Raw genomic sequence first — 27,171 nt, forward strand, 5'->3', positions numbered from 1 at the left:
CCATCCATTAATCCTGACTTGGTTAAAATCAGTTATCAGTTATTGATGATCAGATGGTCATCAATACCACCCCATAAGGCTACTTATGAAGTGCAATTAAAATAGGAATCAGCTTCACTGAGTATACATTGAGAAGAACAAATATATGCTATGAACCTCTTACGTGCAAGAAATCCAGGTAGATTTTGATGAGTTGATGGAGCAGAGGAGAATGACAAAATGTATATTTTATCCTCAAGGAGTTCATATTTTGAGAGAAACAAAAAACTATATATACACACTTGATATATTAATGCATTTGTTGTTGTTCAGTCGCTAAGTCGTGTCCAGCTGTTTGGGACCCTATGGACTGCAGCATGCCAGGCTCCCCTGTCCTTCACTATCTCCTGGAGTTTGTTCAGACTGATGTCCGTTGAGTCGGTGATGCAGTCTAATCATCCCATCCTCTGTTGTCCCCTTCTCCTCCTGCCCTCACTCTTTCCCAGCATCAGGGTCTTTTCCAATGAGTCAGCTCTTCACATCAGGTGGCCAAAGTATTGGAGCTTCAGCTTCAGCATCAGTCCTTCCAGTGAATATTCAGGGTTGATTTCCTTTAGTTCAGATGATAGAAGCTCATCTCACCTATTTCTCCTCTGGAAGAGACTTCTTAACAAGTTGGCTCCCAGTCAGCGTGTAAATCATAGACAAGGAATCCAGAAGAAGAGAGGGTCAGCAGTCTGGGCTAGTAATAAGACCTTAGTTCATGAAGCAAGATTTCTCTTTGAGGATGCTCTGGGTCTAAACAAAGACCCCCACGGATTGGGATTGTTAAATTCAGAAGTCATTTACTAAGACATTCTGAAACGCCCTAATTGATAGACTCCTCCTCTTCCCAAATGTATTATCTGGCAAGTTACCTAACTCTCTGTTGACTTATATATAGAATAGGAATAAGGCCGCCTATTTTAATGGGACTTGTGTGTGTGTATTAAATGAAAATATCTAGCATATTCTATGGCCCAATAGATGCTACTTCCCTTCCTTCCCAAACCGCTTCTCTTTTTTAAAAGCAAAAAAGCAAGAGAGCAGCTGTCAGATCGTTATCAACAGGGCCTTCAGGACCAAGGTTCCATCGATTTTCTGTTCAACCCAGGGAGCCAGTCCCCAGCACCTCGTGTGTTCTTGGCAGGTAGTATGACCGGAGCTTCCCGGAGCCACAGTCGGATGGAGGAGACCAGCCATCACATGGACATCAATGCGGAAGTATGAACTCGTGCTGAAGAAGCACAGCAGAGGGGGAAACTGATCATCCTGGGGCAGAAGGAACGGACCAGAGCAGACTTAGGAAGACTCTCAAACTGCTCCTTACATTCCCACGAGGGGCCCGAGGACCACATTATCGGACTTATTTTTTACCACAGGGATCCAATATTTGCTCCTCTGCAAATCATAAAATTTACAGAGAGGAACCAAAGAAAAAAATACGTTCAACCCATCAAACTCATCTGATCTGAAACAGAAAAAGACCTAATGAATATGTCAACACCTGCAAGTTTTTCATTTATTTTCTGAAGCAATTTCATCTGCAAATGAATAATGAGTTCTGAGGCCGGACAGGACCTCCATTCCTGCACTGCAGAAAAATGTGTTTCCTTCGCTTTACATTTCTCACACTGCTCAGTTGGGAAAGCAGCTGCAATGCAATTTCGGATCCAGTTTAGGGTGTGAGATGTCAGTTCTCGCTTTCCTCCTCCAGAAGGCAGCCAAAGCTTATAAGCCCAAGGTTGGAGAGTTCATTTTTCCCCCCAAAGCACATTAAGTTCATAAATCATCTCTCAAGAAAGAAGATAAGGTTCCCAGATTTCTATTTTGTCGGGCATGAAAACTGAAGCCCAATCTGTGAGGCATTATATCCTCATATCCACCTGCGGTGCACAAAAATCACTCTCAGAGATGGTAATTCTCGAAGCTATTTTTTAGCGCGATGGGCAGAGAGGTGTTTCCCGAGCACAAGTAACTGAAAGCAGGTTCCTGTCCCACGTGAATGTGTCTCCTCTCCGAAGAATAAGTGTGTCTCCACATGCAGTCTGAGGTTTGAAGGATGGCACGCTGCCCTTCTGTTCAGTAAAGGGAAAAGTCAGCCCTGACACTGAGCAGGAGGATATTGATGGATGGGTGGCGGGGAGCGGGTCCGGAGCTGATGCTGAAATGCCCTCTAGCGGTCATTAGCCAGAACCAGTGCTGAACGTGGGGAAGCAAAAACTTCTTGTGAAACTAGCTCAGGTGAGGTTTCTAAAAACACCCATCTAATGAAAGAAGGCTGAGTGCCGGAGAACTGATGCTTTCAAACTGTGGTGCTGAACAACTCTTGAGAGCCCCTTGGACTGCAAGGAGATCAAACCCGTCAATCCTAAAGGAAATCAACACTGACTATACATCGGAAGGACTGATGCTGAAGCTGAAACTGCAATACTTTGGCCACCTGATGCGAAGAGCTGACACATTGGAAAAGACCCTGATGCTGGGAAAGATTGAAGGCAGGAGGAGAAGGGGACGACAGAGGATGAGATGGTTAGATGGCATCACCGACTCAATGGACATGAGTTTGAGTAAACTCTGGGAGTTGGTGATGGACAGGAAAGCCTGGCATACTGCAGTCCATGGGGTCGCAAGAGTCAGACATGACTGAGCGACTGGACAACAACATCAAGAGTCAGGAGTTGTAACATGGGTCATTTGCATCTAATGGGAGATACTTGGATGGCCATGAGGCTTGGGGTCGCTTATGTAAATGAGAACTTGACTCCAAGTTCAAAGGTACAGCCCAGGGGGTTTGCTCCCACCTCTTCTTCTCACAGCTCTGTTCCTGAGCCCTGGGCACTGGAGCCTCAAGAACGGTTTGCTGAGTGACTGGATAAATGAACAAACCGTGGTCATCAGTAATGGATTCTGAGCCCACAGGCTGCATTTGAGAGCACACAGGTCCTTTCTGCTTCCTAAGGTGCATTTGATTTGCATTCTTCCCTGACATCGCCTGAGACCTAAAAGAATTAGCCTCACTCTAACAGCTTTGAGACGAGGAAATGTGATCCGAATGCTGGAAGGGAAATGGTAATAAAAAAAAACTTCCCCGGGTGGATGCAAGAGTCTGAGCCAGTTGTTCAAAAGTGAAGACGGAGAAAGAGCATCAGAAAGGAAGCGGAGGGGACTTCCCTGGTGGTCCAGTGGTTAAGATTCTGTGCTCCCAATGCAGGGGGGCGTGGGTTCAAACCCTGGTCAGGGAACCAAGATCCCTCATGCTGCACAGCGTGACCCAAAAAAACAAGCAAAACAACAAACAGGAAGTGGACATAAAAGACCACCCCTCCCAGCATCCTCAGGCAGGCCGCCAGCAGAGGTTAACCTGGAGGACAGACAGAAAACTGAGCCCACACCTCCCCGGTGAGAATGATGGCGGGGTGTGGACAGCCGACCTCGTAGCGTCTACCCATGCCGTGTGCTTCACCTCAAAGCCCGACGCCACAAGTGGGCCGCGGTGCCAGCGGAGAAGAGGCAGACAGATTGCTGCAGCCTCCGACCTCCAATGTTGAGATCGCCTCTGAAAACCCGTCCTGCAGCCAGAGGTGCGTCGTGTAACTCAGGAGACCCACAGAAGGAGAGGCAGCAAGACGAAGCCGAGGAGGACCCCGCGTAGAGGTGAGGCGGGGGTGCCCCTGCCCTGCGCTCGTTCCCAGGAGTGTTTTTGTGCAGCTGCTGTGGGCACCCTGCCAGCCCAGCTTTGCAGCTGCACAGGGTCCAAGCAAACATGGTGGAGAAGCCCAGACCCTGCAGGCCCCCAGACCCCTGGCTTATGCCTCTCAGGAGCTATGTGTCCTTATAGGTAACATCACTTAATCTCCCAGGGCCTTGGTTTCTGCAACTGTAAAATGGGGCAACGGAGAATCTGTGTCCACTGGCTTGCTTGCAGATTCAGTGAAGTAATATGTAAGTGTTAGTCGCTCAGTCGTGCCCAACTCTTTGCGACCCCATGGACTGCAGCCCACCAGGCTCCTCTGTCTATGAGATTTTCCAGACAAGGATACTGGAGTGGGTTGCCATTTCCTTCTCCAGGGTATCTTCCCAAGCCAGGGATGGAACCCGGGTCTCCTGCACTGCAGGCAGATTCTTTGCCGACTGAGCTACAATATATGCAACGTACCTAAGGTGGGATCTGACCTGGAGTTGACTTTCAAGAAATGTTAGATGCTATACTGCTGATACTGATGATAGAGAAGAGGAGCAAGTAGAGGACCCAATCTTGGGGAGATATTCTTGGCACTTTTCCTCCTTCCAAGTCCTCTCAGCCACGTATTCTTTCTTCCCAAGATTGTCAACGGAGCCCAGGTACTACATGTCAAGGACCAACCTTCTCTAAAATATTAATGAAGAGCTGGAACTGGGCGGAGTACCGAGTGGGTGTGAGGTTACCGAGAGGTTCAAGATCCACAGATCCTCCCAGCCCTGTTCTGGAGCAGATTTGAAAACAGGCTCCAAGTCCAAAGCTAAATCTAACAGGCTCCCAGGTGGAGGATTGTTTTGGTCCATTTTGTCATAACTTTGACATACACACACATGCACCCACCCAGCTGGCTCGCAGAAGTGAAAGCTCTCCTTACATTTCTTAACCTCATTTCTCCTAGTGTTTCCTATCTGCCACCACCTCTGCTATATCCTTCCACCCCTCCCCACACTCCACTTCTTGCAACAGGCTCCAAACATAGCCTTAAAAGACGAGTGTTTCCAGGGAGCAGAGCTTTCCTGCTTTCTGTAAAGTCAGCAGAACTGGCCATCACACCGAGCCGTGAGACCCGTGGCTTTCACCCCACATTCTGAGGTCACTCTGTGTTTAACGATCTCTTTGATACACCTTTATACACTGTCACCTGGGACAGGATTTAAAGGATGTGTTTATCAGTCCTCTGATAACTGCCAATTTTTTGGACTGTTGTTATTGCGGCCGAAAACTACTGGCAAAGTAATATAGACAGAGCCTCTGTATGAAAAAGAATGTGTTTGCTGAGCTTTCTTAATATCCAGGACTTTATTTTACAGTTAAAAATCAATAGAAATGTAACCTTTTCAACCACACAAAATGAGTTCATGTTTATTATTAGTCTTTTTCTGCCATTACCATGTCATGATTGCAGAGGGAGCCAGGTCAACCTAAGCTTTATTGAAAGACCATTAAAGAAACAAACTCAAACTCGTTTAAATACTGAAGCCAGTGCCTTAGAAAGATCAATAAAGTAAAGGCTCCCAGAGTTGCTTAACTTAAACGCCCACATATGAGGATCGTTCCACAAGCACATGAGCAAACCTAGAAGGCCAGCCAACAAGGAAGAAAAAGCATTTCATTAAATAGGTTTAGAACTGCAAAGCCCTAACCTTAGTCCGATTAGACATGAAACATTTAAATTTTCTCAGTATTTTAAACATCATCTAGAGAAGAACCATTGATCTATGAATGCCATTTATTCAGGAATGCCATTAGCTTTTAGGGTTAGGGGAGTGACTGTGATCAAAATTGCAGGTTCATCTCTTTAAAAATAACCAGCACCGGATCATGCTCTAAAGTCCTAGACCTGCTTGGAGCCAGGAAATGTTCTTTCTAATGACCCTTAGCCTGGTGGCCTGCACACAGTCATGTGTATTAAGTCAAATAGCTGTCACTGACTCCATGGACTTGGGTCAGACACAAACCTCTTGGTGCCTCAGTTTCCCCAGATCTGAGTATGTGCGCTAAGTCGCTCCAGTCACCTCCGACTCTTTGTGACCCCATGAACTGCAGCCCTCCAGTCTCCTCCATCCATGGGATTCTCCAGGCAAGAATACTAGAGTGGATTGCCATGCCCTCCTCCAGGGGATCTTCCTGACCCAGAGGTCGAACCCATGTCTCTTACATGTCCTGCATTGGCAGGCCGGTTCTTTAACACTAGCACTGCCTGGGCACCAGAGATCTGATTAGGATGCTATCCTTTTCTGCATCCTTCCCTGGATACGAGAAAAAAAAAATGATTGTCACAAACCGCTTCCAGTTCTTCCTTATAAACAGCAATGTAAACTGCGAACTTCAGTAGTAATATTTGCTTAGAATAGTTTTAGAGTCAGAATGGTCTTTATGGGCCATTGAATCAACCTCTGACCCAACTTAGAATCATCCCTGTCCCTCCTGACATCACCAGTTGTGAGGAATGTACTCTTTTTGCCTTTAACTGAAGTAGAGTTGATTTACAGTGTTGTGTTAGTTGCAAGGATACTTATGCTATGCTATGCTAAGTCACTTCAGTCATGTCCAGCTCTGTGTGACCCCATAGACGGTAGCCTACCAGGCTCCCCTGTCCCTGGGATTTTCCAGGCAAGAACACTGGAGTGGGTTGCCATTTCCTTCTCCAGTGCATGAAAGTGAAAAGTGAAAGTGAAGTCCTCAGTCGTGTTCGACTCTTAGCGACCCCATGGACTGCAGCCTACCAGGCTCCTCCGTCCATGGGATTTTCCAGGCAAGAGTACTGGAGTGGGGTGCCATTGCCTTCTCCAAAGGATATTTATATATATATACATATTCTTTCTCAGATTCTTTTCCTTGATTATTACAAGATACTGACTATAGTTCCCTGTGCTATGCAGTAGGACCTTGCTGATTATCTATTTTTTACATCAGTTCAGTTTAGTCACTCACTCATGTCTGACTCTTTGCAACCTCATGGACTGCAGCACGCCAGGCCTCCCTGTCCATCACCAACTCCCGGAGCTTGCTCAGACTCATGTCCATCGAGTCGGTGATGCCATCCAACCCTCTCATCCTCTGTCGTCCCCATCTCTTCCTGTCTTCCTAGTGCTCTGTGTATCTGCTGAGCCCAAGCTCCTAATTTATCCCTCCCCAATTGAAACGTAGCAAGAGGTTTTCCCAGCTGTAAGCACCTCCTTGGGCACATCTTCAGCTTCACTCCATAGGGTAGCCGGACAGCAGAATCGCTCGAAAGCCCTTATGTGGCGTTAAGAGGTATGAGGAGTCATGTCATTTACTTAAAGACGTGCCTAGAAGGAGATACAATCAGGGGAGGAATTTGAGGGTCATGCCAAAGGTTTTGCCTCTTCCCTGGTGCCTCAGATGGTAAAGAATCTGCCTGCAGTGCAGGAGACCAGGGTTTGATCTCTGGGTCAGGAAGATCCCCTGGAGAAGGGAATGGCTGTCCACTCCAGTATTCTGGCCTGGAGAATTCCACAGACAGAGGAGCCTGGGGGTCTACAGCCCATGGAGTTCCAAAGAGTGACCAACAGAGACACACATGCCTCCTCCCACACACAAGCCCCGGAGCAGTCGGGTCACCCTGTGACAGTCATCCATGCCCACCCAGGTGGCCCAGGGCTGCACAGGTGTAGCCTTCTCAGGAGTGCAGGCTGGCAGATGCCTGCTGAAGCCAGCCTTCAAGCTCACTCTGAAGATCTGATTGTGAACGTCCACGAGGGGCTCATCTTCAAAGACAGTCCCTGTATCTGGATCAGTCACAGCCAGGGCCCCCCCACCCGAGAACCTGACCATCAGAGAAGCCACCCCCCATCCCAGCCTCAGCAGACAAACAATGGGACAGCCATACCATCACACACACCAGCCTACAATGGTTTCCCTGTCCGTACGTGCCCCACACAGACGGTTCTAACACATCGAGTTTATTGCTGGCTTCGTGAAAACTTCCCCCACACAACACACTCAGGGATTTGCCAGGATCTAAATTTAAACAACCGACTCCTGAAAACACATGCTGGTCAAACCAAGACGGCAGAAGCCAATAAAGACTGAGATAGAAAATGCCCCGGTTGTATTCGTCATGTCGACATTATTTCTTATAATTGTTCTCACTTGTATTTCTTTACTTTTTTGTTTGACGAGTAGAAATTTGAGCCATCATGTTATATGATTTGGGGAGCTTTGTATCTGGAATCCCTATTTTCAGAACTGACCGTCCCCAACTTTTCATTTTTCACTCTTCTTTGCCTTCCCCCTGACTTTTTGCACCCACTGATTTGTTCTTCCTTATTCCCAGAAAGTCATTTTACAGTTTATCAAAAATGTGTTTTGCCTTGAGCTTTTCAGGAAAATACGTCTTTGAAATGATTTAACGGATGCTAATTGTGTTAATTATTAGCTAAACCACTCGCTGTGTGTAATCATTAATTTTGATGGCTATTAAAGTGATTTTAAACGTAAAAGCATATTAAAACCATGAGCTGTTCTCACACTGGATCTCTGAGAAGGAAATCAGAAATGTAATTACTAGACAGTGGTTCAGATGTTGATTTTTAATGCTTTATCGTTATCATCTGAATTCTCATATACAAGTCAAAAGACAAACCTGAAAATCCTAAATATGCTCTGATGAGATTTTTTTTTTTAATTATAAAGTATTTGGGAACTTCCTGCTATAAAAGTCCTAGAAATTAGCTGTTTTGAAAATGCTATATCAATTGTGAAATGAGAATTTCTCCTCTTATCCTTTGATATTTATAAATATTATACAGATTTATTAATACAAAGTCAGTTTTCTTTTTTAAATACTTCGTGCTTTAAATAGTATTCACTGTTTTTCCAGTAGGTGGAGTGTTAGGCCAAGGAAAGTAGATTAACATTTGAAAGCACTTTTTTTTTCTTCTTTTTACTGTTTTGAGAAATTTTTTATATAAAAATAAGCCACCTAATGGGCTCATTAATTCTTTTAATTGCATCAATACCACAGGATTTCAGTTACTCTAGACCTTATGAGGCAAAATATATTGTACTGACTACAGTTCCATAATAATGAAGGCATGATGGCAATAGTAATAAGTTCGTAAATGCTCCTCATTTTAAAATTGCTTATCAAACCGTAAATGAAAACTCCTGATAACTCTGAAAGGAAACCTGTGCACATGTACAGGAAAGGAAGGTCTGTCTCTTAAAGACTTTATTTCCCAACCCTTAACCCTCTCTGGAAAAGAACATTCCTTGTGAGTTTAACATCGGTTCTCAGCTGACCTCGCCACTTCCGGTCTCAAGGCTGACCTCGCCACTTCCGGTCTGTGACCTGGGGCGGGTCACTGACTCTCCGTGTCCTCAGGGCGGTGCTGCGTGTCCCTTCTGCGTGTCTCCAGACAGGAAGCCGGGCGCTCGGATGGCTAGAGGTGACCGTCCGGTAGCTCAGCCTTTCTTCCCTCCTCCTTCCCCACCTCCTCCATTTCACCCCCAAATCACAAACGGGGTGAGGAAATCCCCTCCCACTCTGCTAAGACAAACTGTGGCTTAAAATGGCAGTGAACTGAAATCACAAAATCATACCTGGACGACACGAAAGCTCTGAACTCAGTGTGTGAGTCTGGAGCCCCAGCCTGAGTCACAGTGACGGTAAATGTCGCACAAGTGAGTGTCCCCTTAAGGGTGTCCTGGGGCACATGATGTCACAGCCTTTAATTTTGATGCGCCTCTATTACACAAGCTCTCATTGCCTCTTAACTGCCGGTGAGATGACCATCAGCTAAATGTACAGCGAAATAGCTCGCTTGGACCCCGAAGAAATTGCCTTGAACTGATCGCACTTGACCATGACAAGTGCGCCAGGGTTCCCTGGCAGAGTGGCAGCCACCTGGTAACATGAGTGAACCGGTATTAATATGATGTGTTCTCAGGCTCTGCAGGTTGAGCCGTACTTGCCTTATCTGATTTAACGCATTCTCTCCTATAATGTAAATACTTAAAATGTAGCTGAGCTCTTCCTTCCCCGGTTGAGCCACGGGGGCTGTTTCAGGAGCCTGTCACTCACAGGTCACCTTTGTGGTTACCCAGGTGTAGCCGGGTTAGCCTATCAGTCCGGCTAGCCAACTCCTTTTCTGAGTTGAGATGCTTTTTGTCATGTCTGTTAGATGACATAAGGACATGAAAAGCCCAGCACAAAGCCCTGCACAGAGTAGCGACTCAGTACGTGGGCCTGGGTTCAAACAGAAACCACGTGCGTGCGTGTCTCCCCCCCGCACCCCAGAGAGCAGAGAAGCTCTGGCTTGGCAAGGCTGGAGCTGGTCTGGGGTTGCTGAGCCACCAAAAGGCCACTCTGTGGAGTTGGAGGAGTGTGCACACGTGTGAGCATGTGTGAGATTGGAGGCAGGAGGCCTCAGAGCACGCAGCCCACACAGGGCTCACAGGGGCTCTGGTTTCCAGGGGAAACAGATGGGTACCAGGCCATAGGGTCACAGGAGGATCACACTCTGGGTCTGAGGCTCAGGCAGACCTCAGGCTCTAGGCAGACCTCCCCACCCTCAAGCCAGCACTGGAAATTTCCAGAAGCCCTTTCTTCCCTCCAGGGCCCCCTTTGTTATTCTGTCACTCAGTCGTGTCCGACTTTTTGAGACCCCATGGACTTGCCAGGCTTCCCTGTCCTTCACTACCTCCCTGAGCTTGCTCAGACTCATGTCCGTTGAGTCGGTGATGCCATCCAACCATCTCATCCTCTGTCCCCTTCTCCTCCTGCCCCCAGTCTTTCCCAGGATTAGGGTCTTTCCCAATGAGTCATCTCTTCACATCAGGTGGCCAAAGTATTGGAACTTCAGCATCAGTCCTCCCAATGAATATTCAGGGTTGATTTCCTTTAGGATTGACTGGTTTGATCTCCTTGCTGTCCAAGGGACTCTCAAGAGTCTTCTCCAGCACCACAGTTAGAAAGCATCAATTCTTCAGCATTCAGCATTCTTTATGGTCCAGCTCTCACATCCATACATGACTACTGGAAAAACCATAGCTTTGACTAGAAGGACCCTTGTCCGCAAAGTAATATCTCTGCTTTTTAGTACGCTGTCTAGGTTGGTCGTAGCTTTTCTTCCAGGGCCCTCAACCAGAAAAGTTTAATATTTTGCTCACTTTAAAGGAAATTAAAGGAACTCACGTTAATCATAGAGCATATACTGAAAGGAGGCAACAAATTGATTACCGACACAAAGAGACTCACATCCCAGGGACCTCCGTGGGGGTGTCACTGGGAGAGAGGCAGGGAGAGCTTATTTTGGAAACGGGGCTCATGTGGGGAGGATTCCGGAAAGCAGGGCTGGATGCTCTCAAAAAGCAGGGCAGCTCAGAAATCGATCTTATTAACAATCTCTGTGTGGGAGGCAGGAAGACAGGAACAGAACTAGCGTGGTTGTCTGAGAAGCAAGCCAGGAGAGGGCGCTGTTCGGGCCTGGTTTTAATGTCACAAGCTCTTCTTTTAATTCCGGGGATTGGTTTTCTGTTGCTGCTGTAACAATTTACTGCGGTTTTAGGGTAACCCTGAGGGATTGCCTTACGGTTCTGGAGGCCAGTTAGCGTTACTGAGTGGATGGCCTGCTGCTGACTGGGCTGGTTGCCCCGAAGCTCGGAGAGGAGAATCCCTTTCCTTGCCTTTTCCAGCTTCTAGAGCCACCTGCCTCCCACAGCTCATCGCCCCAGAGTCCAGGATCCCTAATTTGGTCGCATCCGCAGGTCCCAGAGCTGCTGTTCCCTTTCCCACCGTCCCCGCCATGTCACCTCATCCTTTCCTCCCACACCCTTCCTTCTGGGTACAAAGCAGGACGGAGAGTGAGAGAGAGACGAGCGGCGAGGAAAACTCGAGCGGACTCCTCTTCCCTCTTAGCTCTCCTCCTGTGGTCCTCTTCCATCACAGAACTGCCGCAGACACGAGGAGTTTAATCTCCATAAACGTTAAAGCCTTCCCGTGTATCTTCAGCGGTTGTCATATTTTCCGACTCGGTTGTTACAAAAGATTTTCCTAACTAAAAAGTGATTTGGATCAGAATGATAGATCACTGCCCTCTGAGATTCCTGCCCAATGTATTTTCATTAATCGCTTCATTAATGAATTAAGACTCAAGGGTGTTAGTGGTATTTATAGATAAACCAACGCCAGGCAGAATCACTGATGGCACAATCAAGATTCAAAAACTTCTGAGTAGTCTGTATCCTTCCAAGCAAAAGAAATAAATTTTAATATAATATAGGTAAATTTTAGCTTTGGGTTCAAGTCATCAGCTGCATATATGAAGGAAGGGGAAGAGATGAAAGTAATCTATGGAGACAAACTAGCAATTTTATTTTACATGAGCTGGGTAAAAATAATATAAAATGTGCCAAAAGCCGACTCTGTCAAGTACTATATAGGGTAGCATAGTGATTACTACATACTGTTATGATGTAACTATTTCAGGAAGCCTTTTTTTGTTTGTTTGTTTCAAACTAAACTTTTAATTTTGTATTGGGGCATAGCTGATTAACAATGTTGTGGTAGTTTCTCCTGAACGGGGAAGGGACTCAGCCATACATATACATGTATCCATTCTCCCCCAAACCCCCCTCCCATGCAGGCGCCACATAACATTGAGTAGAGTTCCCTGTGCTACACAATAGGTCCTTGTTGGTTATCCATTTTGAATATAGCAGTGTGTACATGACCTCTGCAAACTCCCTAACTATCCCTTCCCCTCGGCAACCCCAAGTTCCCTAACAACGGGTACTAAGTGGATGGAGGGACCATAGCAGTTCCCCCACGTGTGCCACCAGATGGCGCCAAAGCAGTTAGTTGCTCTTTAGCAACAGGGACTAACCTAGACAGCATATCAAAAAGCTGTTACCTTACTTTGCCAACAAAGATCTGTCTCGTCAAAGCTATGGTTTTACCAGGAGTCATGTATGGATGTGAGGGTTGGACTCTAAAGAAAGCGGAGTGCTGAAGAATTGATGCTTTTGAATGTCGTGTTGGAGAAGACTCTTGATAGTCCCTTGGACTGCAAGGAGATACAGCCAGTCCATCCTAAAGGAGATCAGTCCTGAATGTTCATTGGAAGGACTGATGCTGAAGCTGAAACTCCAATACTTTGGCCACCTGATGTGAAGAACTGACTCATTTGAAAAGACCCTGGTGCTGGGAAAGATTGAAGGCAGGAGGAGAAGGGGACGACAGAGGATGAGATGATTGGATGGCATCACTGACTCAATGGACATGAGTTTGAGTAAACTCCGGGAGTTGGTGATGGACAGGGAGGCCTGGCATGCTGCAGTCCGTGAGGTCGCAAAGAGCTGGACACGACTGAGCAACTGAACTGATAGTCGCCTCTGCCCCAGGGAAACAATAAAGTATAAAAATATTAATATTTAAGGTTCTCTGGCCAGAACATGTGTTTTATTAATGAAACACTTGAAATCATAGCAAACTTTGCAAAATTGTAGTCGAACATGCCAATGTTGGCTTTAATCATGCTTTTTTAGACTTTTATCACAGTGCTACCAGATACCCAGGCACAAAAAAAAAACTCACAGTACCAGTCCTGCAGGTCAGAACTCTCCAGATTCCTAAGCTGCGATGACTCTTGGACTCTTAATCTTGAATATTCAATAAGCTCTAGGTTTCGAGTAAGCAGTCTCAAGATTCCGGTGTAGATGGTCATTAATAATTAACCATCATTCCTCAAAGCGGCCAGTCCTCCTCCTGGCCAGTGAGATTGGTCCCCTCCCCACACTTCCGGCCTGCCTCTCCTCCCCCTGCTCCTCGCCCCCCAAGCAGGCCTGCACCCTGCAGCTTTGCCCATGCTGACCCACCTCTAGCGAGTCTAGTTTCAGAAGTTCGTGCCCCAGCACGTAGCTACTGTACGCAGTTCCCACAGGAAGGACCTGCTGGATAGGAGGACAAAAGTGTTTCCTTCTAACCCACACCTTGCTTTATGCTCTCCTGAGCAGGTATTAAACTCACTTCAGAAAAACGAAAGGGTACAAAAGAGATTTTTTTTTTCCCCAGGTGGATACAAAGAAACACAGAAAGTTTTAGGAGCTCACAGTTGGAGAAACAGCTAGAATGTTTGGGCTGTAAAAGTTCAGCTAAGGCAAGAATCGCCAGTTAGGGCACAAAGTATTCTGGGACAGTGGCGCTCACACTTTTGCATGGGAAGCGTAATTAAACGTGTGACAGCCATTGTCTGTAAGCTCTTCTCATCTGCTTCATTTTTAACTCCCTCTGTTGCCAACCCAGCTCCACTCTGAAAGGTCAGCTCTGCCAGAGCAACGGTGTCTTTGCCCCCTCCAGGCTCTGGATGTCCCTGCACTGTGGCAGGAAGGAGAAATCACCCTCGTTTGGACAAGCAAGAAAACTGTGACCCGGATATCTCAGCATTTGAATGTACATATTCTTGCGTGCTTGCCCACTCAGTCCTGTCTGACTCCCTGTGGCCCCAGGCCTGTAGCCCGCCACACTCCTTCGTCCGTGGGATTTCGCAGCCAAGAATACTGGAGTGCGGTGCCATTTCCTACTCCAGGGAATCTTCCTGATACAGAGATCGAACCTACATCTCCTGCCTCTCCTGCATTGGCAGACAGGTTCTTTACTACCTGAGTCACCAGGGAATTCTCACACGTATTCACATACATTAATATAGTCATATTCACATTTGAACACACACACACATATATATATTCTGAAGAATGATATTGGTGTCCTGGTGGATAGACCCAAATGGGGAAGAAATAAGTGCAGTAAGGTGATGCTAAAGAAAATCACTATACATGTAGCCTACTCTATCTCAGGGGCCAATACTAGAGACTGAATCAAGCAGATTTTACTCTATTAAAATGAGTGAGGGTCTTAGTCCATCAGCCACAGAAAAGGTGCGTGAGCTGGAGAAGAGCTCATAAAAGGTCTTCATGTACAAGCTCAGATCATTTTCCAGTAACCCCAGCGAAGGCTGGGATGAGCTCCTATTTTCTCAGGCTGGTATTTTGGAGTCAGCACTGATGAAATAAGATCCAGAAACTGGGGCTGAAAGAGTGACATCATCCCTCAGGGAAGATCCGCGTCCCTGCAGGATGTGACGTTCTTCTAAAAGTGTCTCTTCTTTTCCTCCTGCAGCTGGATCACTATCCTTCCGTGAGTTACCACCTGCCAAGTTCATCCGACACGCTCTTCAATTCTCCCAAGTCGCTCTTCCTAGGAAAAGTCATAGGTAAGAAATTTGGGATAAACTGCCCACATAATATTTCCTAAAGCTGCTCATTTGCCTTTGAAATGTGTCGTAATTGGTGGTTGAGGCTCCTATATCTGTGATGGTGATAAAACCTGTGTTGTTTGGTACATGACAAACTAAAACACGGGTGAAGCCGTGTATCTGCTCCCGGTTTCTTTATCTAAAATCTGTTCTTTGGTTTATTACAGAGCTCTACCCACTAACAATATTTAATATAACTTTTTCCTATTCTAAGTATTCAACATGGTTCTGTCTTCCTCTCACTGTCAAGAAGCATACCTGATGTTTTTTTTAACTGTTTTCTAGATTTCTTGTTTGGACTATGCTGGGTCTCCGTTGCTGCTGGTTCTTCTCTCTAGTTGCGACGAGTGGGGGCTGCGCTCTAGTTGCGGTGCATGGGCTTCTCATTGCGGTAGCTTCTCTTGTTGCAGGCAGACTCTAGGGCGCTCAGGCTTCAGTAGTTGTGGCACGTGGGCTCGAGAGTTGCAGCTCCCAGGCTCTAGAGCACAGGCTCAGTAGCTGGGGTGCACAGGCTTAGTTGCTCCCAGCATCTGAAATCTTCCCGGGTCGGGGATCGAACCCGTGTGTCCTGCATTGGCAAGTGGATTCTTCACCACCGAGCCACCCGGGAAGCCCTACCCATATTATTTGCAATCAGAAGGCTGATAGGAATTGGGGTTGTGACAGAATCCCCTGCGTGTGATCGTGAATTTAGAAGCCACTTGGCCCTTCTCTACTACAGATCAGAGCTGTCGAGATTAACTCTGGATGTGATTGGTTACATATTTTAAGTGATTAATATAAAGCCAATGACATTTTTTTTTTCTGTAAGAGAACTCTATATTGTGAACCCAAAATGGGACTCGTAAGACAGTGGGTGATGTGCTGGCCAAAGCCGGGGGAGGGGGGCTGCTGTATGATCAGAATGCTCTTAATTGTTAAAAGCATTCATTTTTAAAAGATGGGGACAGGGGAACCTAGCAGATAATGAAAAGAACAGGGGGCCCAACCCATAACAACAAGTAACAATAGTATACACTTACAGAGGAGCTTTCTGTGGGCCAAGATCCGTTTCAAGTGCTTCAGATACACAAACACATTTAAACTCCTTATTAAATCCATGAGATACTCAAGGTATCATCTCCACTTTATAGCTGAGAAAACTGAGGCATCAAGAGATTACGTATCGTGCCCAAAGCCACCTACTTAAGGGTGGGATCAAAACATTTTCCTAGATAGTCAGATACCTGTGTCTCTGTTCCTGACCACCATGCTGTAACCTCTGTGATGGTGGACTTAGGAATGAAACAGAAAGACCGAAGAAGAGGATTTGGGCAACAGAGGCTGGCCTGTTGAGGGACAAGCCCGACATCCCATGTCAGAAAGCAGCCAAGAGCAAAGTGTATTCCAGGACTGAGAACCGGGGACACACGAGACAAGACAGCGGGCAAACAGAGGTGTAGGTCGCGTCCCAGGAAAGGGCCACGCCCTCAGCGAAAAGGCAGAGGGGAGTGGCAGTAGCTTAATCAGTGGGTGAAAGTGAAAAGGAAAGGCAGCCCAGACCACGGGCCACCTGCTGTTCGAGGCATCGAGCTAATCATCTTCCGTGTGCAAATGGACAACGTAGTATCACAGCAGCTCAGGGAAGCAAGACGTAGGATCATTTTCCTCATTTTACAGACGAGGAAGCTGAAGCTGAGCAGGGTCAGTTTGCTGGAGTTACTTGACTGCTGTGTGGAAAAGCAGAGTTGTGAAGCTGGGTCTCTCTGATAAGAGTCCACAAACAAAGGTCTAGTCAGTAAGGGCCAAGGTCCAGAAGGAAACGCAGCGGAAAGACAAGCAATGCCGTTATAATTTGGTTACACATGCCAATGTAGTCAGTGGCGTAGAGCCCCGGTGTCTGCAGGCATGCACCCTGAGGTGTCGCTGAGTGCCCGCTTGCCATCATATGCATTCCGCAACTCAGTGAAGAATAACAGGAAATTTTAAGCGCTCCTTCAGGGCTGACTCCATCCAAACAAACTCTACACTATGATACTGTGATATTCCTAAAGACACTGCACTATGATATTCCTAAAGTAACACCCAGCATGAACATACGGAAACAATGGACTTTATTTCTTTCATGAAACTTGCAAAGTCAAATTTGACAGGTACGTTGGGTGAATGCCAGTTTCCTTCACCATGAGTAACACTCTTATTCATCAGGATTTCAAGTCAGGTGACTAAATTGACACTAAAGCAAAATTGAAATATGCAATGAGGCATGAAGCTTCAAGGTCATGAACAAATAACATCATAAGAGAAATCTTCTATAAGAATTGACTCTGCTCGAGATGTGCTGAGCTAAAACCATTATATGAATTTCAGGTATATGAGTAATACACCCAGAGTTTTCTGTTCACCAAAGGAAAATTTTGCCATGTAAATAAACTAACTGTGCCTGTGATGAGTTGCATGAAGAAATAGAAACCTGTAAGGACCTCCACAGCCCCGACAGGGAGAGGACCTCATGGCCTCAGGCACATGAGGCTAAGTTAAGGCTCTGCTTTGGGTCTCACACGAGACTTCTATTCAAGACTGACTCTCATCCACACCAGCCCCAGAGCTCTCTGCAGGCCACAGGACAGGGTGTCAAAGTCCCACTGCATCCTAACAAGGAGCACTCTTTGTGACCTCATGAACAACAGGCCTCCAGGCTCCCCTCTATCCAGGGGATTTTTCAGGCAAGAATACTGGAGTAGGATTGCCATTTCCTCCTCCAAGGGAACAAGGAGCAAGTGCTCAATAAATATTTGTTAAATTGATAAACAGTAGAAGGGAAAGAAACGAAAAGCTTATCACCGTAGACGTGTCCTGCAGAGTGAGAGGATGCCGATAAGGATGCTAAGACGATAAAAACTAGCACAGAGGTGAGATCTTCCCACACAGCTTGCAGTCTCCTTTTCCTAAAGGCAGGCATCTGACAATAATGCAGTGGAAAGCATGTAGGCTTTGGAATCAGGCAGAGAGGGTGTGGCAGTCAGCTGGTCAGCTCGTGCTGCTATAAAATCCCCCAGACTAGACAGCTAAGCGACAGGCGTTTATTTCTCACAAGTTCTGAAGGCTGGAAAGTTGGCAATAAAGGTAGCAGCAGAGCAGGTGTCTGGTGAGGGCCCAGCTCCTTGTTTGCAGACGCCTGTCTTCTCATCATATCCTCATGTGATGGAGAGAAGTAAGCTCTCTCCCGTCTCTTCTTGGGTGTGTGTGCTCAGTCTCTTCAGTCGTGTCTGACTCTTTGTGACCTGATGGACGGGAGCCCACTAGGCTCCTCTGTCCATGGGATTATCCCGGCGGGAATACTGGAGTGGGTTGCCATTTCCTCCTCCAGGGGGCTCTTCTTAGAGGGACAATAATCTCATTCAGGAGGGCTCCGCCCTCACGATCTGATCCCAGATCCATCCCCTTGGGGGTTAGGATTTCAACATACTAATCTAGAGAGACACAAGCCCTCAGTCTGTAGCCGCCACTGGTGTTAGAATCTGGGCTCTGCCCCTCATCGGCATTGAACCCTTGGGTTCAGTACTTGAACCTCCCAGAGCCTGGGTCTGTCAGTTACAAAATGGGAACACAGTGCCTGCTTGCAAGCTGTTAGCTTCCTGAAGCTAACAGGAAGCTAACAGTGTTGTCTTCTTACTTTTTAATTTATCTATTTTCAGCAGCCACATCAGTGCCTAACGTATGGCAAGTGCTCAAAAAAATATTTGTGGCATAAATAAACTACCTTTTTAGTATTGAGCAAATAACATCTTAATAAATATCCCATGTAATACTTGATAATAATAAGCCAAAAAAATGATGGCTGTTTTTGGATGCTGGCTCTGTGGCAGTGTGGTATGTGTTTTAGTATATAGTGCTGCCTATAGTTCTCATGACACCAGCCTGGACCACTGTTACCCTCACTGTATGGGAAAAGGAATGAAGATTCAGGAAGGTTATTTTCTTCAAGCAGGTTTTCCAGCAGCAGCACTGTTGTCTTTTGGGGTCAGATACACAATTTTTCGTTGTGGTGGTTGACTTGTGCTTTGTGGGGTGCTTAGCTGCTTCCCGGTGCTCTACCCACTGGCTACAAGTCACACCCCCCAGTTGTGACAGCCATCAGTGACTCCAGATGTGGCCAAATGCTCCCCCAAGGGTAGAGTCACTGCCCACTGAGAACCACTGGCTTAATATCTCCCTGGTCATTTGGCAGAGGAGGCCTTTGAAACAGGTGTGTGACACCAAGAGCTAGGCATTCCTTCCTGGTAACACCTACAATGTTCAGAAGAATGAAGAATCAAGGAAGAGATCTGATACCTTGGAGATAAATTCTGTTAGTACCATCTAAGGAGTCACAGTGAGGACCTCAGAAAACATGTGGGTGCCTGGCTAAGCTAATCATCTACCATCTCCTCCAGCCAGTGTTCCTTAAAAATGTGGTCATTTAGCAGGAACAGGATTGGTGAGATCTCTCTTTGAAACTGACATTCACGTCAGTGAGAAGCAACCAATAGGCTTTCACTAGCTATGTAAATGTCCATCAGACAGCTGAACTTCAAATGGCTCTCTCATGTACTCCACTAAGGTTTTGACACCCCCTTGAGATCCACGCCCCCAAGTTGTTGAGTCAGCTGCTAATCAGAAACTGATCACATAAAAGAAGGAAAAGGAGATGTATCTAAATAAATTAATAGGACTTCACATGGAGCTCTTTGATGAGCACTGCTTGAAAAAGGACACATAAAAAGGATGAAAGAAGGGTACTTAATCCACGACAAGTGTGACTTCTAAAGGGAGCGGCAGAAATATATTCTAGAAATAAAACTGTGAACGCTGTCAACCGGCAACAGAATTTTGGAATGAGTTGTGACATTTCTGAATCCTGCGAGGAGGAAGCCAGGATCCCCAGCAATGAGCAAAGCTTCACAAAGTATAAATTTCACCAGACCTAGTTATGTCCATCATTTACTAGCTGAATGATGTCATGGACTTTATATACCTGATTTTCAACAACAGATTTAATAGTCTTTCAAGAGAATCTCTAAGTCAATTGGAAGCCTGTAGCAGAGTCTTCTGTGCTACTCATCTCTTTCCCCAACATTTCTATCTGTGCCTTGGATAAAGACACAAATAGAATGTTTATTAAGTTTGCAAATGCCATGAAGCTGAGAGGGATGGTTTAATAAGCTGGATGATAAAAAACACTTTAAAAGCATCTTGGCAGGCTGGAAAGATAGGATAAAAATAATAAGATGGAATATAATAGAGATAAACATAATTCTTGCACTTAGACCAGAAGGCAAAAAAAAGAAGAAGCATATAAGTAGAAGATGAAAGACTCCTGGTATCATAAAAGACTCAGGGGCGGGAGTGGTTTTATGGACATTTTGATATGTGGTGACTGATTTTTAAATAAATATAATACTGAAGTACGTTAATAAGAGAATTGTGTACACAGCAAGAAGTATAGGCAGACCTCGGCTGGGAAGTCATGGCCAATCCTAAGCACCACATTTTAAGACATCTTTTAAGAAGACAAAATAGGTAAAGGATCCATAAGGGGAAAAAAATCAAAAGACTTGGAGATACTTACACCAATAAAAAGATATGATTTAAGAGACATGATAGAATCTGATTTTCAGTCTTGACAACTGCTCCGTAAAAAAAGAATTAGGCTTTGTAGAGGCTTACTCTAAGGCACCAGAGTCGCCAAGTGAGAGGAAAATTTCAGTTCGAAAGAACTTACTAATAGCTAAAACTATTCAAAAATGAGGAGCCACTCTTTTGAAGTAGTGGAGCTTCCAATATTGAGAGTATTGAACAAAAGCTAGATTAAAATGTGTCCTGTACTTTGAGGAGTTTCCTGGCTTGAGTGAGACCAACTTGCATAAAGCCTAAAAACCCTTGAAACTGTAAGATGATGATGGCTTTTTTGAAAGGTGAAAAATGCAATACCAAAGCCAAGAAGGTTCTCCTGTTCCATGTGAGAATTCAAAGGATAGTTGTGTTTAGGGTTCCTTGATGGCACACACCATTGTGGATGTAGTATAGGTGTGAATTTAGAAGAATGTCAGTATCGACTGCTCCTCACATCACTGTACATTCTGTGTTATTAAACAGATAGCCTCTGTTTTCAGGATTGCAATACTCATTTTAATTTTCTTCTTAGAAAGTAAAATCTGAACCTGCCTTTTGTTTGTTTTTCAAATTAACTATTCGTGTCATGGCCGTGTAGCATAGTAGTACCAAATCATAAGATAGACCTACTCTGTAGGGAAAATGTATCAATTCTTCTGTGTGAGCTTAAGAAACTGTGCTTGGAAAGAAGCTGAATAGTAACTATTGCCGAGTAATCGTTGCTTTAATGACCAGGGCTGTTTGTCAGAGGCAAGGTCTGAAGTGGTCAAATTAAAGGTCAGTGCTGATCCATTTGAACTTAATACAGTTTGTGAGTCGTCTTGGTCCCAGAAACTTTTTTTCAGAGTACCACTATAGAAGCAACTGAGATAGAAGACCTGCGAGAGACCTGTTGGAAGCCACCATATGATTTCCATTGTATCTCAAATGTGAATATTATGATCCTTGGTAAAGAAATCCTTAGTCTAAGGTTTTCCAAATATTTGGCAAAGCCTCCCGACACAGCAGGAAATGACATACCGCTGTGCTCATTCATGGATGAGGTGATATACTCTGGTAGGCATCATGCTGCTCAGTGAGGATTTCCAGCCAAAAAATGTGATGAGTAGAAAATACATGTGCTGTTTCTAGGCAAGAAGACTTAACTGCTGATGCAAGACCTTCTGGGGTCCTTCTGTCCCTTTGATATGGTGGCCAACAAACCTCAAGACTGATTGTTCCCTCGACAGGATCCCTCTGTGACCACAATGAACAGAGCACCATGTCAACTTATGATGAACCTACAGCCTCCAAAGGAAAAAAAAAAAAAACCTTTGCATTCTTAAGTTAGCAAGTCTACAGGGCTATTTGTTACTGCAGCACAACAACCCATCCTGATTGATACATAAGGATTGCAGTTAAGAGCAGTCTTTGTGATCACACTTGTGGGTTTGCATTCTTACTCTGTCACTTACCAATAGTTTGACTTTGGCAAGTTACTTAGCATCTTGGGCTTTCTGTTTCCTCATGTATTAAACAGGAATAGTAATGGCCACTGCTTTGTAGGATTCAACAAAATAAGACATGCTTAATAGGAAGCATGGGGTCTGCCCCATAGTATAGGTATAATAAACATTAGTTATTTTTATTAAATCATAATTAAACAAGCTTGTAACCATTATTTGTCACACACTAGGCATTGTATACGCCACTGGAACACCTATGATGTCCAAGACAGGCACAGTTTCTTACAGGGGCTTAAGTTCTAACTGGAAGAGAGCAGCCAGTGTTGAAAGGCAATTTGAAGTGGAAGGACCTGTGGCAGGATAAATGGAAGGTGGAAATACTGGGTTCTTTGAGAGCAAGAAGGCGGAGCATTAACCCAGTCCAGGAGGTAAGGGAAGGCACCCCAGGGGATGTGGCACAGAAGCTGAGATCTGAGTGATGAACTGGAAGAAGCACAAGCTGGAATCAGGATTGCCAGGAGAAATATCAATAACCTCAGATATGCAGATGACACCACCCTTATGGCAGAAAGTGAAGAGGAACTAAAAAGCCTCTTGATGAAAGTGAAAGTGGAGAGTAAAAAAGTTGTCTTAAAGCTCAATATTCAGAAAAGGAAGATCATGGCATCCGGTCCCATCACTTCATGGGAACTAGATGGGGAAACAGTGGAAACAGTGTGAGACTTTATTTTTGGGGGCTCCAAAATCACCACACATGGTGACTGCAGTGATGAAATTAAAAGACGCTTACTCCTTGGAAGGAAAGTTATGACCAACCTAGATAGCATATTCAAAAGCAGAGACATTACTTTGCCAACAAAGGTTCGTCTAGTCAAGGCTATGGTTTTTCCTGTGGTCATGTATGGATGTGAGAGTTGGACTGTGAAGAAGGCTGAGCGCTGAAGAATTGATGCTTTTGAACTGTGGTGTTGGAGAAGAGTCTTGAGAGTCCCTTGGACTGCAAGGAGATCCAACCAGTCCATTCTGAAGGAGATCAGCCCTGGGATTTCTTTGGAAGGAATGATGCTAAAGCTAAAACTCCAGAACTTTGGCCACCTCATGCGAAGAGTTGACTCATTGGAAAAGATTCTGATGCTGGGAGGGATTGGGGGCAAGAGGAGAAGGGGACGGCAGAGGATGAGATGGCTGGATGGCATCACTGACTTGATGGACGTGAGTGTGAGTGAACTCCGGGAGTTGGTGATGGACAGGGAGGCCTGGAGTGCTGCGATTCATGGGATCGAAAAGAGTCGGACATGACTGAGCGACTGATCTGATCTGATCTGAGAGTTATCTGGGCAAAGAAACAGGGAGGAGCAGAGGGCAGGAAGAGGAGAGGTTTTTCAGTTCTCTGTGTTGTACAACAGCCCAGCCAGCACTCTGTGGCTTGAACAATACTTTATGATTTCACACAAGTTTGTGGCCTGACTCTTCTGCTTCATGTGGTCTCAGCCAGGACATAAGAATGACTGAATGGTACATAGTGGCCTCAGTCACGTGGGTGCCCAGGAGTTTCCCTGGGGCTCTCAGCCATGGGCCTCGGTTCTCCTGCCCAGACCCACCCCCCACCTCCGGCCCCACCTCCAAGGCTCGACCTCATGGCTGCCTGGGCTTCCTCCCATCATGGTGGCTAGTCTCTATGAAAGAGCCTTGGAAAAAGCAAAGGTGCAAACTGGAGGTCCCTAAGACCCAGCCTCAGAGCTCATGCACACCCTCCTTACTAGTGGCTATTGGCCAGATCTGAGCTCCAGCCCAGATCCCAGGAAAGGCTAAGCAGACTCTGCTTCTTGATGGCTCAGTGACAGGGTCACTCTGCGAAGGAGCGTGCAGGTGGGCGGTATTATTTCCGTCTTTGAAAACAGTGTGCCATGAGGGAAATTTGAGGGACCACAGCAAGTTTCATTCAGAAGGGTTGAAACTAGAGTAAGAAGAAGCAAGTGATCAAAATGTAGCAGGAAAGCTGGGTTCAGATCCAAACATGCTTCTGAAGGACACCCAAATGTCCTGACAGCCCCAGGACCGTCCCAATCACCTCCTACCAGGACAAGGGTGAATTATTAACAATGACCACATTCACTTTAAAAATGTGGCGCAGTGTGTTGATGAATTGTACGTCACCCATCATGTTTTAGGTTCTCCAAGGAGGAACTCTTGAGGTCAGAAGAGGAGCCCCTTGGTGGAGTAGTAGCAAGGACTGAGGATGTGAATACCAGCTTATTTGGGAGACGAGCTCAGGAAATCCCAGTAGGGGAGTGGAGAAGTGAAACCAGGAAAAGAATGGCAATTATCAGGCCACTCAGGTTGCGAGGAAGTGGTGTTCAGGACCACGGGGGACAGTGGGGGACAGTGCAGAGCCAGGGACTCACTTCTCCTCCTTCCCACCTGGCCTGACTCAGGGCTGCTGCCTGGAGAATTAACTCCCCAGCAGTGCAGACCTGCAACCCCCACCCGCACGCACCTCCCCCAGGCCAGGAGAAGGCACTGGGCTCAGGGCATCACAGTCAGCCTTCTTTGGAATCCAAGGTGAATGCGGAGGCTTCGCCATATTACAGGATTCAGCCCCAAGTCACATTAAGGTTTTAACGTTATCCTGGAGGCTAAAAGCAGTCATGGAAGGATTGTTTTTAAATCAGAAGAATAACCTGCTCAGATTGATGTTTTTAGAAAGATAACACCATCTGCAGAGTGGAGAATGATTAACAGGAAGTGAGTGAGAGGCTTCAAGGAGACCTAAGTGGGGGTTGCTATGGTTGTCACACAGTTGCACATTGTCAGGCATGAAACAGCTCGGATGCTCACAGACAATACAGTGTCTCCATCTGTCAGTGGTGAGTGGGCTTCCCTGGTGGCTCAGCTGGTAAAGAATCCGCCTGCAATGCAGGAGACTTGGGTTCAACCCCTGGATTGGGAAGATCCCCTGGAGAAGGGAAAGGCTACCCACTCCAGTATTCTGGGCTGGAAAATTCCATGGACTATACAGTTCAGTTCAGTCGCTCAGTTGTGTCCAACTCTTTGCTACCCCATGAACCGCAGCACACCAGGCCTCCCTGTCCATCACCAACTCCCAGAGTTCACTCAAACTCACGTCCATCGAGTCAGTGATGCCATCCAGCCATCTCATCCTCTGTCGTCCCCTTCTCCTCCTGCCCCCAAATCCCTCCCAGCATCAGAGTCTTTTCCAAAGAGTCAACTCTTTGCATGAGGTGGCCAAAGTACTGGAGTTTCAGCTTCAGCATCAGTCCTTCCAAAGAACACCCAGGACTGATCTCCTTCAGAATGGACTGGTTGGATCTCCTTGCAGTCCAAGGGACTCTAAAGAGTCTTCTCCAACACCACAGCTCAAAAGCATCAATTCTTTGGCGCTCAGCCCATGGGGTCACAAATAGTCGGACATGACTGAGCGACTTTCACTCTCACTGCGTGGCAAGGGCAGATACACAACATCCAGTCCAGCTCACTGCTCAGTCTGACTTGGCTGTTTCAGCAGTCCCTTCCATCATCTCTGATCCTCCTGAATGACAATGCTCAGTCTCTCATGTGGCCTTCCCATCCCCTGCTTCCTTCTGTGTGTGTGCAGGTGTGTGGAATATAGAAGGGGATGGACAGTGAGACATTATCACTTACATGTTCCTTTAACATTATCACAAGGAGGGACGCATGTCATCACTGGTCCTCCCTTGAGTTTGCAAGGGCTGCCATCAACTGGCCTCCAGCCCAGTGCTGGGTCCCTGGGTGCACATCTGGCCTTGGGTGCTAAGATCTGAGGTTGATGAACTTATAGTCCCTCCTTGACCGAGGCAGTGCTTCCAGAGACCATCTGCCATTGTTGTCTTTGTGTTTCTGTCCTGCACTGGGGGGCAGGGGCAGAGCCCTGAGTCTGTGTCGCATCCTCCCCGCTCCCCACGACAGCTGCACGGTGAGATGAATCTTCAGCTTCATCTCAAGGTTTACTCCTCACAAGAGAAAGGCTGGGAGGAGCCAGAGACCCATCTGCTCACTCTTCTTTTCTCTCCTGATGAGGCTGGGTGGCCAGGTGTTGGTGTGAGCCCCCTGCACAGCAGGCTTCTCCCATAGCCTCTCATCAGGAAGCTGGGCAGGAGACCCCTGCCCCATAAGCCCCCTGCCCCATAAGCTCCCTGCCCGCTCTCCGAGCCAAAGCTTAGGTCCTCTCTCCCTCTGAACCTTTCCTTTTCCTCATAGTTTTCTTGGGCTTTTAAAAAAGAAGTCTTGCTTTAATTTGTTCTACCAGTTAGCTGTCTATCCCCAAAAAGAAGTACAGATAACATGCAGTTCCAACAGTCACTTTTTCTCACTGGTCTGTGGGTCAGCTAAGGGCTGAGGGCTCTGTGATACACCAGTCAGCTTCCTCCCAGGACCTCAGGGTTTCACAGGCAAATTCACATCAAGCCGGTGGCGGAGAAACAGACAGTAGTGTCAACACTTGTCAAGCCCTTGTTCTTGCCTTGCCCACTAAACATGCTATTGTCCAAATGAAGCCATTTGACCAAATCCAGAGACAAAGAGAAGAGAAACAGACCCTGCTTTCCCCAGTCATGGCAAGAGGGCGTGGTCCCTGAGCAGGAGAGAGGATTCAAGGGATGTTGATGTTCTCTCCATTAAATCCCCCTGCAGTTAAGAAAGAGCTTTATGTCTTTCCCTTGGCGGCTGGAAGAATGAGTATTGCCTCTGTGTCACAGGAAGACCCTGTGGCCTGATGGCTACAGGATAGCCTTTTGTCCTTGATGGCTTAAAAGGTATGAGTAAAGGAATTTGGGGAAATCATTTAGTCACTCAAAAGTACGTTGGCTGCTTATGTATGCCAGGTGGTAGCGATGAAACAATGGCTAAAACAGAAAATGCCTTTGATGTGAGGCATGCATCCTAGTGGGCATGAACAGGCTGAGAAAATAACTGTGTGATCTGATGTCAGCCAGTAGTAAATGTGATAAAGAAAAACAAAGGAGGATTCGGGTCAGTGCTCTCAGAGGAGATGGGAAGAGGTGGGGCTTAAGCA

The 27,171-nt window shown here is 46.3% G+C and overlaps 1 protein-coding gene across 1 annotated transcript in view; it reads left to right on the forward strand.

The window, feature by feature from the left end:
• CNTNAP2 (contactin associated protein 2) overlaps positions 1–27,171 on the forward strand; it is a 2,325,186-nt gene that overhangs the window by 2,166,337 nt on the left and 131,678 nt on the right. The window contains exon 22 of the mRNA XM_061415014.1: positions 14,904–14,997. Within this exon, the coding sequence (XP_061270998.1) occupies positions 14,904–14,997 (94 nt within the window). The remainder of the gene's footprint in view (positions 1–14,903; positions 14,998–27,171) is intronic.

This window comes from Bos javanicus, chromosome 4 (assembly GCF_032452875.1).
Source record: "Bos javanicus breed banteng chromosome 4, ARS-OSU_banteng_1.0, whole genome shotgun sequence".
Taxonomy (NCBI): domain Eukaryota; kingdom Metazoa; phylum Chordata; class Mammalia; order Artiodactyla; family Bovidae; genus Bos; species Bos javanicus.